Here is a 16,249-nt window from a genome sequence, read left to right as displayed (position 1 = left end):
TTGGGCAGAGTTTTTGCCTTTTTTTTTTTATTATTATTTTTTCGGGGCGGGGGGGAAGCACCTTGCGAAGGAAAAAAATAGTCAACAGGTTCCACCCGCAAAAAAAAAATAAAAGGGGGGGGGAGATAGATGCTTTTTGGCCGTTCCCTCGAAGCCTCGTGGGGTGGTTGTCCGTCGTTTCCCCTTGAAATATCGCGGGTGGGTGGTTATCCTTGTGTTCCCCCCCATATATGGCTTAGAGCATCCTGCCCCCACGCCGAAACACGGAGGGGGAGGGGGGGAGGAAGGGATCCTTCAAGGGAAAGCATCTGTGTTGCGTGTCCCCCCACGAGGTGTTTCGGGGTGTGCGTGGGGACACGACGGGGGGGTGTTTGCGTCCCACCGCCGCTGACACGCGTGGGCAGGGAGCGCGGCTCTTTGTGCCGACGGGGCGGGCGCGGCGGGGGGGGGGGGGATCCGCCTTTATTATGGGGGGGGGGAAGGACCCAACCAATGAGCGTGGCGGCGGGGTCACGTGGGCGGGGCCACGTCGGGGCGGGGGGGGAGCCGGGTGGGCGTGGCCGCGGCGGATTTCTTAATGGAGCGGCGGCGGCGCGGCGGCGGCGCATGCGCGCGCGGCGCCGATATGTTGGGGGGGTCGCGGGGCGGCGGGGCGCGGCGCGGAGCTTCCCCCGACGGCGGCGGCAGCGGCCGAGGAGGAGGAAGAGGAGGCGGCGGAGGAGGAGGAGGAGGAAGAAGGAGGAGGAGGAGGAGGAGGAGAGGACGGCGGTGGTGGCGGCGGCGGCGGCGGGAGCAGCGCGGCATGACATGACGGCACCGCTCGGCCTCCCCCGCGCTGGCCCGACGGCCTCGCCTGCCGCTGCGAGGACGCCCCGCGGGAGAAGAACCGCATGGAGGGGCTGGGGCACTGCCGGGAGATGATGCCCCACGCGGGACTCGCCGTACCTACCGCCCCACCGCCACCACCGCCGCCACAGGGAGCCGCGTACGCTGAGCTGGCGGCCGCCGAGCCCCCCGGCAATGCCCGTCGGGGGCGGCTTCCAGCGCGGCGCTGGGCTACGGTTACCCCTTCGGTGCGGGCTACTACGGCTGCAGGTTGTCCCACTCCCACGGAGTCAACTTGCAGCAGAAACCCTGCGCGTACCACCCCGGGGAGAAGTACCCCGAGGCCGGCGGCCCCCTGCCCGGCGAGGAGCTGCCGTCGAGGGCCAAAGAATTCGCCTTTTATCCCGGTTTTCCCGGCTCCTACCAGGCGGTCCCTGGCTATTTGGACGTGTCGGTGGTACCGGGGCTCGGTGGTCACCCGGAACCGAGACACGACGCTTTGCTTCCCATGGAAGGTTACCAACACTGGGCTCTTTCTAATGGCTGGGATGGGCAAGTGTACTGCTCCAAAGAGCAATCGCAGTCTGCACACCTCTGGAAATCACCTTTCCCAGGTAGGCTACTCCGGGAACCGGCGTGCTCGCCTGCTTCCCAACCGCCAGCTCCCACCGGAGGTGCGGATGTGCGTGTGTGCGGATGAGTGTGCGTATATATATACATACACAGATAGATACGTGTATGCCTGTATATGTAATTAAAGGGATAGAAATGGCTCTGGAATGCCTCCTGTGCAAGGCAATGTGTATGAACATGTATGGGAAAGAAGGTGAAGCAATCATTTCTGAATCAAAATACACGCCGTGAGCTTGCTTGGAAAGTAACTTTGCCGTTTCATTCTTCCCTTTCTTCTCTCCTCCCTCTTGTTGCCTCACCTAAAGAGCGTCTCTCGGTGCCTTTTTCTTCATTTTCCCCTCCGCTTGCCGCTTCTCTAAGTGCAGAACGCTTAAAAAGGAAAAAAAAAAAAGGAAAAAAAATTTAAAACCCCCTTCTCTAGTGGTTCGGTCGAATGAGAAGTGTCGGGGGCTGGGACAGTAAATCATATCACAATTACACACAATTATAGGAATAGGTGTCAAGTGACAAATGAATCTGTTTGGAGGGGAAGGAGGGAGGCAGAGGGGTGGGGGGGGGACCGGCGGGACTTCTCCGCCAGGTCAGGCAGGCATCCTGCCCGACTGACAGCCCGCAGGCAGCCGGCAAGGCAAAACCCCTCCTTGGAGCATCTTTTAGCCCAGCAAATCCCTCGCTCCCTTCCCCTCCTGGTCCCACCGGGCCCGGCCGGCTCCGTGCCCCGACGGCAGCGGGGGGAGGAAGGTGATGGTAGGTGCTGCCTCCCGGTACCTCTTCCCGGGCTCCTTCCAACCCCCCAGTCCCAGCGTTGGGTGGGGAAGGAGGCGGGAGGGGGGGGAAATAACCACGCTAAAAGGGGGGGGACGGGACCCTACAGCATCTTGGATGGAGAGAAGGGACGGGTCGCGTTGGTCCTTTGGGGGGGCAACGGAGGGGGGGATACATCGGTTTATTTATTTTCCTTCTTCGGGACAAAGAGGGACGGAGGAATGGGCTTTCCCGGGAGCTTTTTTGGGGGGGGCGGAATTTGGCGATGCATTGTTGGCTGCATGATGGATGTGGGGTTTTTTTTGGGGGGGGGGGGTGTCCTCGCATTCAAACTGTATTTGGGGGAGCTGCCGCCCCCACCGCTTTCTCTCCCCATCGCCCTCAGCTCTGGTGAACCCTCTGAAGGAGATTCCTGCCCCCCACCACTGCCCTTTGTGGCACCCTCAGCACCCCAATTTCTCCCCCCCCCCCGCCCAAAGAGCCGATCGCCCCCAAAGCTCCCCCAGGGGCTCCCTAATTAACTCCTGTCAGCCATAATTGGGGCTGTGCTGCCTGCCGAGGAGAGCTCGCCTCCATCTTCCTGCTCCAGCCAGCTGGGTCACACCTTTGTGGCGAGGAGCTTCGTCGCCCAGGTCACCCCCCCACCCTGGTAGGGGGCTGGGAAGGGATCGGGGCTGCCCGAAAGCTTGGGGGGAGCCTTGCCCCCCCCCCAGTACCGGTAGAGCAGGGGCGAAGATGCTCCCTGCATCCTTGCTGAACCCATTCCCCGTAGCCCCTTTGCAAAGCACAGAGCATCTTCCCCTCCTCACCCCCCGCAAAAGCCACTGGAGGGGGGGGGCTGGGGTTACTCTTGCTGGGTTTGCCCCCCCCCCGCCCTCCCCCAGGGGCTTCCTGGGCTGCACCAAGCCGGCGGGAGGGGCTGGGGTGCGGGGGATGCACTTGTCTCTGCACCGGGCTCGGTGTTCGGGGGTGCGCATTTGCGGGGATCCCCGAGAAGGTTTGCTGCTGGGGAGGGTTGGGAGGAGGAAGGGAGGGGAAGAGGAAAGGAAAGAAATAGGGGAGAAGCTCCAGATATTGTCCAAAATCTATCCGTTTGGAAGGTCCCTTTGATTATCCGTGCACATCAGTCTGCGGGTGGATTTGATGCTCCTTGTGTATCAGCGTGGGCAGTGTCGCCAAGAAAAACAGGCTTTCACCACGTGAATTATGAATATTGTGTTATTATTACTATTATTACAGTATTATTCCCCTCGCTGGATGCATTTTCTGCCTGTCTTGGCTCTTTTTCCCTCTCTTTCTTTCCCTTTCTCTTCGCTCGCATTCCTCCACTCTTTATCTTCCTTTTCCCCCCCTTTCTTTCTCTCCCCGACGTGCAGAAATCTCACACACACACACCCCCACGCCCCGGGATGCAGTACCCCCCCTTTTCCCCTCTTCCTTATGTTTTCTTTTGGTTTTATTTTTTTTTAATCCAGACGTGGTCCCCTTACAACCCGAAGTCAGCAGCTATCGGAGGGGACGGAAAAAAAGGGTCCCTTACACCAAAATCCAGCTGAAGGAGTTGGAAAAGGAGTACGCGGCCAGCAAATTCATCACCAAAGAGAAGAGGAGGAGGATTTCGGCCACCACCAACCTGTCCGAGCGCCAAGTGACTATCTGGTTCCAGAACCGGAGGGTCAAGGAGAAGAAGGTGGTGAGCAAATCCAAGACAGCGCATCTCCACGCCACCTGACAGAGGATGACTTTGGAGGAGAAGGGGCAAGGAAAAGGAAGCAAGAAGCGTAAATATTTATCTGGTAGTTTGTATGATAACATCATCGGGACTCTGCTGATTCCAAGTCATTATTTAAAAAAAAAAAAATATATAAAAAAAAAAAATTCGACATTCACAAATGCACACGCGCGCACCCCCCCCCCAAAACACCGAGCGCATCTCTGATTTATCCCTCTGCCCCGCTCTGACTGTGAAAACCCCACTTTCGCTCTGAGAAATCCATCGATAAGGTTAAACTGTGTATATTTTTAAAAGAAAATAATAATAAGCTAAGAGTGTAGTTACGTTAAAGGAGAGATGAACTCCGAATGTCGCCCTGTAACGCTGTATAGTCCGACCCCCTCGCCAGTCTTTCATATCTCGGGCCATTTCACCCACCGATGTATAAATGTATGGAGAACCTATGGCAGAGTTGCATCAGCTTCGTGTTTTCTCGGCACTAGGGACCGAAAATAAGAAATAAGGCTGCTATTGTGGGAAGAAAACCATTGCTCCGTATCGCTTAAATATCCCAACCACTGATTTTAGGTCCTAGATGGAAGTGAGTTGCTGTACGAGACTATTTTGGGTATGTTCTCATGAGGGTTTCTATATCTCTGCCATAAAACTGGAATGTCTGTTCTCCGCTGACAAGATGGAAAATGCACAATATTGTCTTTGGGGTTTGTTTCTTTCCCTCTCTAAACCGGCTAATTATCGACAGTGTTCTTTGGATATGTAAAAGCATCTTTTTTTTTTTTTTTTTTAATGTCTTGTATATGTATATAATATTGTGGTGTCCAGATGATATGTACCGACTGCAGATGACATTTCTTAAAAATAAATACCTTTTTTGTTGTTGTTTTGCCTTGAGGAGAGGCTCTTTGTGCACCTCTTTGTAGCCCTGTGCTGCTCTCATCCCTCCCTCCAGCCGCCTCCTCTCCCCACCTCCGCAAATACAGCCCGGGCGGGAACCTCCGCAGGGAAAGGATGAAAACCAAAAACAAAACAGGGGGGAAATCCGGCAAATTTGGGCAGAAACAGCTTAATAAGGGGCTCGCTGGAAGCAGGCGAAGGATGCGAGGGGCAGATGCGCGTCCCCAAGGAGGGTTGTTCCCAGGGGGAGTAAAAACGGGAGAAAATAAATCCGCGGAGACTGAGCCATCTGGGTGCTTTTTTATTTAATTTTTTATTATTATTATTTTTCTTTTCCTTTTTTTTTTTTTTTTGGTCCTTGTTTTCCTCCCCCCCCGCGATTACCCCGGGTGCAAACGCGATGACTTTCCGGAGACGCTTCTAATCTCTTTAAATCTCCCTCCCAAAGGACGCGTTTCGCTAAACCTGTTTGACTCCAGCTCCGGCCCCAGATAAAAATCTCCCAACCTGCCCTCACCCCGCCGAGCAGCGCCGCGGCCCTCCCGGCTCCGCGCCTGCGGAACTTACGCGGCCCCGAGCCGGCCGGGCAGCTCGGAAAGAAATACGAGAGAGGAAATTGTTTCCATAGGCGGATTACAATCTGCCTTAATATCTGCTAGATTTAATCACCTCGTTAAATGATCAAAAGGGGAGGGGAAGGGGGGGGGGGGAAAGGCTTTTAAAGGGATGTAACCTAAAACAATGTTATGGCGGGTTAAATTTGCGTTGAGTGTGCGCATATATTTACGTGAGGGGGCAGACAGAGGGGGCACAAGCTATAGAAAGCGATATGAAAAAAAGGTTAGCGTTGGTGTCCACAGAAATGCGCGCGTGGGTGTTCAGGCTGATATGCATAAGTGCATATATATAAAATATATATATGTATTTATACAAGGGTGTATAATGGCATGTGCATGTAACCGTGTATGTCCGTTTCTTTTTATGATCTGGGCGTCGGTGTATATATATTTTCTATATATAAGTTACATGTATGTGTGCGGGGCTTGACGGTGTGCGTGTAATTTATATAAATCTGGCTATTAAGGCGATCTGTGTATCTCTGTGTAGGTCTATCACATATAATATACCACATATAACAACGTATCTATACATATATATGAATTTATATATATATATGCAAGTGCAACCCTCTACATGATTATATGAAATGGTGGGTAGATAGTATGTATGTTATATATATATGAATTTATATATACATATGCAATCCCTCTATATTATCATACGAAGTGGCGTGTAGATCTCATTTACACTCTGTACCGGTGTATACGTATGGGTGTACGTATAGCTTTATAAAGGAGTCTAAAAGATAGATACATAGGGTGTGTGTATGTACAGCGTCTCTCCGCGGGTTCAATGCGGTGGCAGAGTGTGCCCTATGGAGCCCATACCACCACCAGAAATGCCGGGAAAGCCCCATATGGATTTGGATGCTTCCCGGAGTGATCCCAAATCTCCGGAAAGGTGGGACGCGGCTTTGTCTAATACCGGGAATGGGGGGAACGGGGGGCTGGATCCTCTCCTCCCAGCTCCCCATCCCTTCGAGGGAGCGGCAAAAAGGGGGTCCCTGATTTCTCCGAGTGCGCAGCTGATGAGCGGAGAAACCCGGGGGTTGATCTGACGGTGCTTCCCGCATTTATTTTTTGAGAACTCCGGTGGTTTGGAAGCGCAGGAAGACATTTAAATCTTATTATTTTAATTTTTTGTTAAGATGCTCAGCTAGGAAACATCGCAATACCTCGAGAAACCCATCGCCGCTGCTATAGCGGGATTAAGTCGTTGGTAAAACCTGCCCTAACGCACGAAAGCCACGAGAATAAGTGTTTTGGGTGTAAAAAAAAAAAACCCTCTTCCTCTTAAAAAAAAAAAAAGCTTGCTGTGTGTGCAGACACTGCAATGCCTGAGAGCAACTCCAGACAAGCCCAAATCCGACATCCCGACAGCGAGCGTGTTGTTCGCTGTGGCTCTATTCTTCCTCGTTGTACCTGAATTTCACCAGTTCTGGGGAAGGAAAGAAAAAAAAAAGTTGATGAAACTGAGGTTATTGGGCGAGAGTTATTGGAGGGAATGAGGGGATAGGGATAAATACTTTTTTTTTTTTTTTCCCTTTATGCATGTGGGTAATTGAGCCCAAGTTATTCACGGTGTTTCCATTTCTGGAAGTTTTTTGTCAATTGTGGCTTAATTTTGCTGGAGGGGGAGAGGGCTGTCTGTGTGTCGGTTTGTGTGTCAGTCGGTCTTTCAACTCGTGTGGGAGGAATTGAAAGGGGCGGGGGGGGGCGGGGGGGGAAGAAAGAAAGAAAACAAACGCAAAACCAGAGAAGAAACAAGAAATTCATTCCTTACACTTCCAGACACCAAGGGTTTTTGACGGTCTTGGTTGGCAGACACTGGCGAGACCATGAAACCACGCTCTCCCCTGCCATTGCCCGCCTTTCCCACGATATTTTAAAATATCCTGATTTTTTTCGGTGTCCCTCGACCCCTCCGTCCTCCCCTCGGGGGCTGTACCACCGCCCAAGAGCCGGGAAGGAGCACGGATGCAGGCAGGCGATGCTGAGGTGCCGGCTGGGATTTGGGGGGGGATGCAGACCCCAGGGAAGGGAGCCCCCGTCCCCGACGTGCTCAGCACCTCGGGGTTCAGTTCCCCCAAAGTGGGACTGAGTCTTTCCCCGCCGTCGGGCTTGGAGTCGGGTCGGGATGGCGGCGAGGGGAGGTCAGGATTGGACCCTCGGGGGCAGAGAGGGAACCCGGGACGGACAAACCTCCCCTTCCCTCTGCAGACATCCACGGAAACTTGATCCTCCCTTTAATCTCAGTGGTTTGGGTGAAAAAAATGTGTTTTCGGGGCTGGTCGGATAAAAATAATACCCGCACTTAATTCTTGAGATAAATCCTTCCTGCCGATCCCAGACACGGTTAATTTGGGTTGTTTTCTCCAGAAGAAGGGCAAGATACAATCTACAACTGAAGTTATTCGGCCATCCTCTTCCAAGAGCTTTGGAGGAGGCACTTGCCTGGAGGAGAAGAAATTAAAACAAAAATTGCGCGCACATAGGCAAAACCCGAGGAATAGCTGGTTATTTCCCTGCTGAAGTTCCGCGGGCGCGGAAGCCGAGCTCCCTCGGACGTGACCCCTCAGGAACCCAAATCTAATGAATTTCTACCTTTTCCCACTTATTTCTTCACACCCCCGTTAGGAAATGACATTGAGAATCGCTTGCTTCTCTTTTCCTTGTTTATTTATCCATTAACGCCCTGCCCGTAGCTCGCTGGGTATTAGGTCAGCAGGCCGTGACGTCACTCCTGTATTACCCTTGACCGTGACTAGGCGTTGTTTGACCTTGACATCACGAGCTGCGGGGATAATAAGCGAGGGGACCCTCACCCTTGATCTTCTCCTCACCAGCCAGCCCCAAGCAGCTCCCGCTCCTGTTTACAGATAAACAAGGTGTTATTTGAAGTCTAGACAGGCGGGCTAATGGCCAACAATAAAGCCCTGAAAAGGAAGTTTCCCAAGTTTAGCCTTTTCTTTCCTTTGTATCGAGGACTTTGAATAACTTCCCAACCGCAGCCTTTATGGTAAAATCCCGGACAAGGGATTTCCCTCGCCTTTCTTTTTTTTTTTTCCCCTGCCATTTTCTTCTTTTTTTTCTTTTCTCTTTTTTCCTTTATTTTTTCTTTTCTTTTTTCTTTTCTTTTTTTTTTTTTTTTAGCTCGCTCACATTTGCCTATTACCTTTTTCTCTAATGCATTTTTAAAAGAATAACTTCCTAATCTGGAGGGGGAATTCTGCTCTCGCAGCCCTGTGCTCAGTGCAGAGGTGAGTATAACTCTTGCTGGTTAACTTTCTATTTGTTATGGAAGCGCTTGGTCTCAAAAAAAGACGATTTTTTTAATTTTTTTTTTAATTTTTTTTTTTTTTTGGTTAGCACCAAAAGAGACGAGACTTCTAAAGTCTCTTATTTCTTAAGACACTGACAGCCTACACGGGGTGTGTGTGTACACACATCCCACAAACTCCTACAGCACTGCTGGTTCCTTGCTTATAAACTGCCTTGCCTGCGTGGTTCAGCACATTTTGAAGGAACCCTCGTGTTTATGGGTGTTTAAGAATTACATCCAGCAAAATGTCGTGTCTCCTGTCGCCTCCACTTCGCGGGGAAGCTGCTGCCTGGCAGGGAGCTCAGCTGGTTCAGCCCACAGTTGGACCAGCCGTGGGTTTAATAAACTCCCTTTCCTCCCCACCACTTTCTCTTCCTTTACAAGGAACATTAAATAAGTGAGATCACGCTTTTCAGGTTCTCCAATGGCGATTTGCTCAAGAGTCGTGAATTCTAGACCATTAACTGGTTTGTTGTTACAGTTGTTGGGGGTTTTCAGCCCTCCAAGGGAATTACAGTATGAAACGCCAACTTCTCACCCAAAACAGAGCTGGCGGACAAAGCGAACTTCCCTAAAGTTGGGGACTAAACCTTTGCCTTACAAAGGATGCAGGCATCAGTTTACATTAATCTAATAGGAGGAGAAGATCCTCTGCTGGCAAAGCTGGGGAAAAATATAATGATATTCCAGGCATTTAACTATTCCCTGCACCGAGGCTGGGACCTGCCTTCGTTAAAACTGAAGGCTGCTCCAGATGATTTGTACATTGGATGAGCTGAAGTGTCACAGGCATTATTATTCGCATCCATTTACCACTTTTCCATGATAATTTTTTTTTTTTTTGCCCAGCTCCTACGTATTCCATTTTACTACCTTCTTATACAGATATGTATAAGGTGTCTTGTATACTCATATGTCTATAAGATGTCTATAGACATGCATTTTCCACATCAGAAAAAGTAGCCGGAGCAAGTTTCGATGATATATAGCTACCCAGAAATAACAGTTCTGTGGGCTTCCCAAAGCCTGTCTATATTTTATTCCCCGTGTCATGTATCTATATATTTATTCTAAATACTTCCTTTTTGATCCTGGCAGCTAACTTCTTGTTCGAGTCACCGCAACTCCAACAAATTTGGGGTGAAATTCGGCTGAGCAAAAAAAGCTGAGCCATGACGGGATCTGTTTTTCCAACCTGCAGATGCACAAGGAGATCTTTTAATTTGATTTCCCCCACACACACACACTCTTTTCCAGGCAGAAAGATGGAATAGATTTGTTGCAGAATATTTTTGCCCTATGAGGGTTAAATTTCATGGTCTTTCCTGGGAGAAAACTGAAAGTGGGGCTAAGTCCTTCCCATTTGAAACGCAAATATTTTGCTGGGGCCACTAGGCTGGGGCCATTTTTCTTGATTTTCTTTTTATTTTGATTTTTGGTTTCTTGAAGAGACGAGGCTGGAGGGGAGGGGGAGAAAAAGCCTGTGCAAGTGGGAGCCGCCAGCCGAGCTCAGCCCCGCGGGCTGCGCAGGGGGAAGATGAAATGCGGGAGGAGGGGAAGGGGAAATCTTATTTCTCACGCTTGGTAGAGAAGGGTTGCGATGGTGCAAAACGGGAAGAGGAGGAAGGGAGGAGCGCAGGGATAAATCCTCCAAACAGGGGGGGAAAAAGGGGCAAAGCACAGAAAAGTGAACCCAAAACTTGGGGTTGTTGTTTTCCCCGTGCAGTGAGTGATGCTCATCCGAGACAGTCATTAGCATAAGATGTCGATCCTATTCACTACACTAGACAGTGACCTTGAACTGAGACGTTGCAATCTTGCTTTTCCAGCGTCTTTTTCTCTCCCTCTTTTTTTTCGGGGGCTCTTTTTTTCCCGGCTTCCATGGGCAGGGAGCTTCTCCCGGCTTCTTCCCACCAGCATTTCCCGAAAGCTGCCCGTGTAACTTGTGGAGGTGGGAAAAAAATAAACCCTCCCCGAGGATTATTAAACATCGGCGTCGAAAAGGTCTCTCTACCTGAAAACTGGGGTTCCTGCAAATGGGGAAAGGCTCAGAGATTTTTATGCTGGGCTGGGCAACTTTTTTTTCTGGGGAGGAACACGGCAGAAAAGAAGAAGGGGAGTTGCTCGAAGCGATATGAGGTAGAAATCGGGATATATTTTTGGAGAGCCGGCGCTCGGGGTGGGTTGTGCACGAAGGAGGCTGCCTAAGCCAGCAGTGCCAGTGCCCCAAGCAGGAGGACTCGGCTCAGGCTTTCGTTTTTAAGCACCGCTCAGCCTGCGCTGAGCATTAAAAAAGCCCAAGCGCTCAACCTGAACTGGGAAATGCCTTTTTAATGGGGAAGAAATTCCCGGGGAAACGAGGCAGGTTTGCTTAAAGAGTCCTTAGGATTTATTTTTTTTTTTTCCCTTCCTTGGACCTGCTGCCTGCTTGCAGCAGGAGCAGCGCTGAGCTGGGGAGCCCTGCTCAAGGCCACCAAGAGCAGGGAGTTACTCTCCACGCTGTGCATCGCTTAATATATTTCTGAGCACGGCTGTAGCATTTCCCAGCTCTTAAAAAAAAAAAAAAAAAAAATAAATAAGGGAACCAGGGGTGCTTTTCTCCCTCTCCCTTGCTGTGATGCCCATGCTGACATTATCCCTCCACGCAGGACTCCAGCGCGCAGTTTGTGGTTCACTTGCGCCGCAGCTCAGCCCTGCAGCTGCCTCCCCAAATGTTTCCTTGGAGGCAAACGTGAAATTGTATGAAATTTTTGGTTTCACCCTGCAAAAAAAAAAAAAAAAAAAATCAAATTGAATCCAGAGGAAAAGCCCCAAATACCCGGAGACTCCCCTGAAGCAAAAATATACTTTCCCAAGGTCCGGTGGAGAACAAAGCCGTGCAGCACCCGGGCACGTCTTATATGGGGAATTTTGCAAAGAAAAGAGCAAGGTAGAGGAAGGGTTTTCTTTAAAAAAAACAGCAAACAAAGCCAATTCAGATGGCAACCTCCGGGGATCACGTGCTCATTTTTATATAAACTATTCCTCCCCACGCTTGCCCAGCGTCGCGGGCGCTTCTCCTGCAGCGAGAAGACACTCTTGGAGAAATTGCAAGCAGCTTTTTCACTTATACCTGCAGGGAGAAAAATTCCTTGGCAAGGTTTTAAAAAAAAAAAAAAAAAAAGTGCTAAACTTTCATTCTAGCAAAATATTTCTAGTAGTCGTATTTCTTCCTTCGCAGGCAAAGCGTGTAGGAAGGTATGCACGTATCTCTGCAAGGTAGGTACGTAGCAATATCCATGGATGTGCCAGGGAGAAAGAGGGATGGGCAATATGGAAAAGAGGTTTTCCACCTTCAGGAGCTGTCCATGGAAGAGGAAAAAGCACCTAAAGGAGTTATTTTATTGGCACCTGATTTTTCTTGCAGGGCTGGGAGGGGCGTTAGCTGAAGCCCCGCTGTTTTGCCAGACGAGGAAAAAATTATTTTGTGCTTGAGAAATATATAAAATATCGGTGAAGGAGGCTGGTTCGCTGGCTGGAAAGGCAGCAGTTGGGGAGATGCGGCTGCACCCGCCCGGCTCAGCCTCCGCGGAGCGCCTCCGCCCCCGCGCAGCGGTTTTACCTCTACAGGAATATTTACGGTACTTTGCAGAGTCAACCTGGCAAGGGGAGCGCTTGGGAGTTGCTTAAGGCAGGGAGGAATGCAAAGCCATGCAAAAATCCGGCAAACGGGGTGGGCATTTTGGTTTCTTAAAAAATAAAAAAAAGGGGGGAGGGGAGGGAGGAGCAAGGGGGGGGGGGGGAAGAGAGAGGGGAAAAAAACACTCCAGGGAAAAAAAAAATCTAACGTAAACCACCCTCAAATGTCTCTGCCTGTTCCCGGTTTCCATACAACGCACCTTTTCCAGGTTTTGGGTTGGTTTTTTTTTTCTTCCCCCAACGTATTTATTCTGCACTGAAAGAAGCCAATATTGATTTTTTTTCCCCATCCCTTGTATTCCTTTGCAGCAGCTCTTTTCAGTATGACCAGGAGAAGACGATAGGTGGGAGGGAAGAAGAGCTCTGTAGTGTTACGAGGGCAGAATATATTGCTATAAGGTGGTGAGGAACCAGCTCTGTGTGTGTGTACCTCTGTTTCCAGGGGTGGGGACCAAAGAAATGGGGGGGAGAACTATAATTTTTATTCTTTCCCAGAAACGAAGCAAAAAAAAAAAGATTTGAACACTTACTCTATACGTGTGTGCGCCTTGGTGCTTATGGAATATATACCGGGTAAATTAAGGCTATATATAGTCGTGTTCTTCTGGCTGCTTTATTCGACACAGATCATTAATAAAAGCAATTGAGGATTGTTAAAAAATCTTCCTTCCCTTCTTGAGAGAGTGGCAAGAGCCTGGGAAGAGACTGCGTTTCCCCAGCCCACGACAAAGCCACCTAGTCCGAGAGGAGAGGGGAAAAAATTATGATGATAATAATAATAATAATAATAATAAAGTAGAAAAGGTCGCAAATAGCCTCCAACTCTCCCATCCCACAGCGCGTAAATATGAGCCTGTTGCGGGCACCATCATTCGTCTCCTTAAAAAGCCCGTAAACTTTATATGACACAATATCTAATAGTAATTTATTGGGGAGATATTGTAAATTCGAACTGTTTTAGTTAATAAAGGAGCTAATTAATGAGAACCAGCCTCGCTTTCGCAGATGGTGGAGGGCCCCGAAGTATTGCCGGGGGAGGGGCGCGCAGCGGTTTTGGGGCAAAACCCTCGCCTATCGATTATTTTATGCTAAATATGACATTTTAAGGCGCTTCGCGATTCTTAAGCCAGCGCTGGGAGCCGCTGCTTGCTTTTTTTTTTTTTTTTTTTTTAATAAAATGCTTTATGGGATTTTTTTATTTTTTTTTATGATTGGGGGGGGGGGTGAAGAAGGCCAGGGGGGGAAGAAAAGGCGTAAAAAGGCGGAACTTGCTGTTGTGTTTTGTCTCGGCTGCCAGGGGAGGGGAGGGCCCCCCCCCCCTCCCAGCGCAATTTGGGGCTCACGTGACCCCCCCGGACCAATGGGGCCGAGCCGTCGGTTTAACTATGTTTAATGTCAGATAGCAATAAAGTAGAAGCTTTCGGTCAGGCCCGCGGAAATGGGCGAGCACAACCTCCTTAATCCCGGCTTTGTGGGACCTCTGGTGAACATCCACACGGGAGACACCTTCTACTTCCCTAATTTCCGTGCCTCCGGAGGGCAGCTGCCCGGTTTGCCTTCCCTCTCCTACCCCCGACGGGATAACGTCTGCTCCCTGCCCTGGGCATCCTCGGAACCCTGCAACGGGTACCCTCAACCCTACCTGAGCAGCCCCGTCTCCATTAACCCTTCCTTCGGTAGAGCCTGCGATCTCGCCCGGGTGGAGGAAAGCAAATGTTATTACCGGGAAACCTGCTCCGAAACCACCGGGCTCAAGAGGGAGGAGAGGGGCAGGGACAGTGCCTTGCTGCCCCTCGAATCCAGCCTCCCCAATGGCATGGGGGGCAATTTCAGCAAATATGACTATCCGACCAGCGAAGCGGTGCCCCACGACCCTCCGTCCTGCCAGTCCTTGGAGTCAGACTCCAGCTCTTCCTTGCTCAATGAAGGGAATAAAGGCACGACCGGAGAAGCGGGGGGTTTGGTCTCCCCCCTGAACCAAGGCAGCACTTTAGGCAACGGTGGTAAGACCCGGGAAGGAGGGTCTCGGGGCTGGATCTGGTCGTGTTGGGGGGGGGGATTTGCTTGGAAACTTGCCGGCTTGGGGCTCCTTCGTGGTGTAATTCATGGGCTCAGCGATGGGAAGCGGCGTGTCTATGTGTGCTGAGACCACTAGGGGTAGCACCGAAATCCCTAATGTTTTATTAGGTGGTGCTTCTTTTAAAAGAAAAGGCTATAAACATGTAAATATCCCATAAAAAAAAAAAAAAGAAGAAGAAGAAGAAGAAGAGAGAGAGAGGGACGCAGAGAAGGGTAGTGGTTGAGTGGTTGCTCATCCCTGCCCGGCGCGGAGGGCTGGCGAAGGGTCCGGCGCTTTCTGGGGACATCGCAGAGGTGTGTCTGCCCGAGGGAAGGGGGGAGAAGGGGGGGATGCTTAAAAGAAAAAAAACAAACCACCTACAGCCTTCAAAGTTGGCGTTGGGGTGGAGGTTTCTCCCTGTTAGCGGGGCAGGAGCGGCCGTGGAGCTCCTCCCGGGGGGTCCCAGGCTTGTCGCCCGCTCCCTGCCCGTCCTTTGCTCCGTGCCCCGGTTATAACGCTCCCTACCTTTCCCTTCTTCTGCCTCCTGTGCCCGCCCCACGCGTCACCCGTGGCCCTGGGAGGCAGCTGGGAGCATCCCTAAGCACCTACGGCCAGAACAGCGGAGGACCCCGGGGACAGCGGGGCCACCAGGGAGGTGCAGAAAGGGGTGCTGGGGGTGCCCCTTTTTTTAAAGAGGAGGGTTGCTTTTTTTTTGCCTTTTTTTTTTTTCCTTGCCAAGTGCTCAACTCTCGCTCCCCCTTTGCCAGGTGCTCCTTGGTACCCGATGCACACACGGTCCCGGAAAAAACGAAAACCCTATTCCAAACTGCAGCTGGCAGAGCTGGAAGGGGAATTTATGGTCAATGAATTCATTACTCGCCAAAGAAGGAGGGAGCTCTCAGACCGATTAAACCTGAGCGACCAGCAGGTGAAGATCTGGTTCCAGAACCGGCGTATGAAAAAGAAAAGACTCCTCCTGAGAGAGCAAGCCCTTTCTTTCTTTTAAAGTTTTAAAAGCGTCCGAGTCGGGTATTAAAAACAAACAAACAAACAAACAAAAAAAACCCAAACCCCCACATAGACTCTCTAGTGTTCACCCGAGCTCCCAGGACTTTACCTGATTCACTCTTAATCCCCCCACCCCTCCCTACCCAGAAATCAATGAATAAAGAAATAATATTAATAAATAACCAGTTTCCCTTAAAATATGAAACCCGACAGTGAGAAAAAATAATGATAATAATAATAATGCATCTTCTCCGCCGGGACCGCGGGGGGACAGACGGCTTCCAGGGATGCTCGGCGGGCTGAAAGGGAGGTTTTGAGTGCGACTTTAACCGCTTTGCCTTTGCCAGCAGCACAGGTAGGGTTTCCGTACAGCGCCGGGCACCGTCGGGGCCGTCGGGGGCCGCCGGTCCTGCTCTCCCCCCCCCCACCTCCCCTCCACCTCCGCCCGGCTTCGGTTGGCGGCGAGACCGGGGTTGAGGGTGACGAGGGTGGATCCTGGATCCTCTCCTGGGTTACCATGCAGGGTTTAGGGCTGGTTTGGTGTTTAGTGGGAAAGCGGGAGGGGAAAAATAGCAAAAATAAAGGAATAGGGGAAAAAAAACCAATAGGGAAGGGGATGGGGTATGTTGTCTTAAAGCACCGGCCCCGCATCCTTATGGAAGATGCTTTTTTCAGTGCACGGTGTGCCCCACGATGTGTTTTTCTCAGTC

At 50.8% G+C, this 16,249-nt stretch overlaps 2 protein-coding genes across 2 annotated transcripts; both read left to right on the top strand.

The window, feature by feature from the left end:
- Positions 1-807: 807 nt before the first annotated feature.
- Positions 808-4,039, top strand: HOXC13 (homeobox C13). The gene is given in 4 exon segments (XM_050914130.1): positions 808-823; positions 826-1,014; positions 1,017-1,439; positions 3,699-4,039. Coding segments are annotated over 4 exon segments (885 nt in total). The 3' UTR covers positions 3,956-4,039.
- Positions 4,040-13,910: 9,871 nt separating this feature from the next.
- On the top strand, positions 13,911-15,537 carry HOXC12 (homeobox C12). Its single transcript, XM_050914133.1, has 2 exons — positions 13,911-14,475; positions 15,299-15,537. Exons 1-2 carry the CDS (start codon positions 13,911-13,913, stop codon positions 15,535-15,537), a joined length of 804 nt encoding a protein of 267 aa, XP_050770090.1.
- The last annotated feature ends 712 nt before the right edge of the window (positions 15,538-16,249 follow it).

Source organism: Gymnogyps californianus, unplaced genomic scaffold (genome assembly GCF_018139145.2).
Source record: "Gymnogyps californianus isolate 813 unplaced genomic scaffold, ASM1813914v2 HiC_scaffold_32, whole genome shotgun sequence".
Lineage (NCBI taxonomy): Eukaryota > Metazoa > Chordata > Aves > Accipitriformes > Cathartidae > Gymnogyps > Gymnogyps californianus.
This window is presented reverse-complemented; position numbering and strand designations above follow the sequence as displayed.

Bases quoted from the DNA above. Each gene is read 5' to 3' on its own strand.
- HOXC12 (XM_050914133.1), top strand. From the start codon at position 13,911: ATGGGCGAGCACAACCTCCTTAATCCCGGCTTTGTGGGACCTCTGGTG. The intron at 14,476-15,298 runs GTAAGACCCGGG...CCCCTTTGCCAG, and splicing joins CAGCACTTTAGGCAACGGTG to GTGCTCCTTGGTACCCGATG.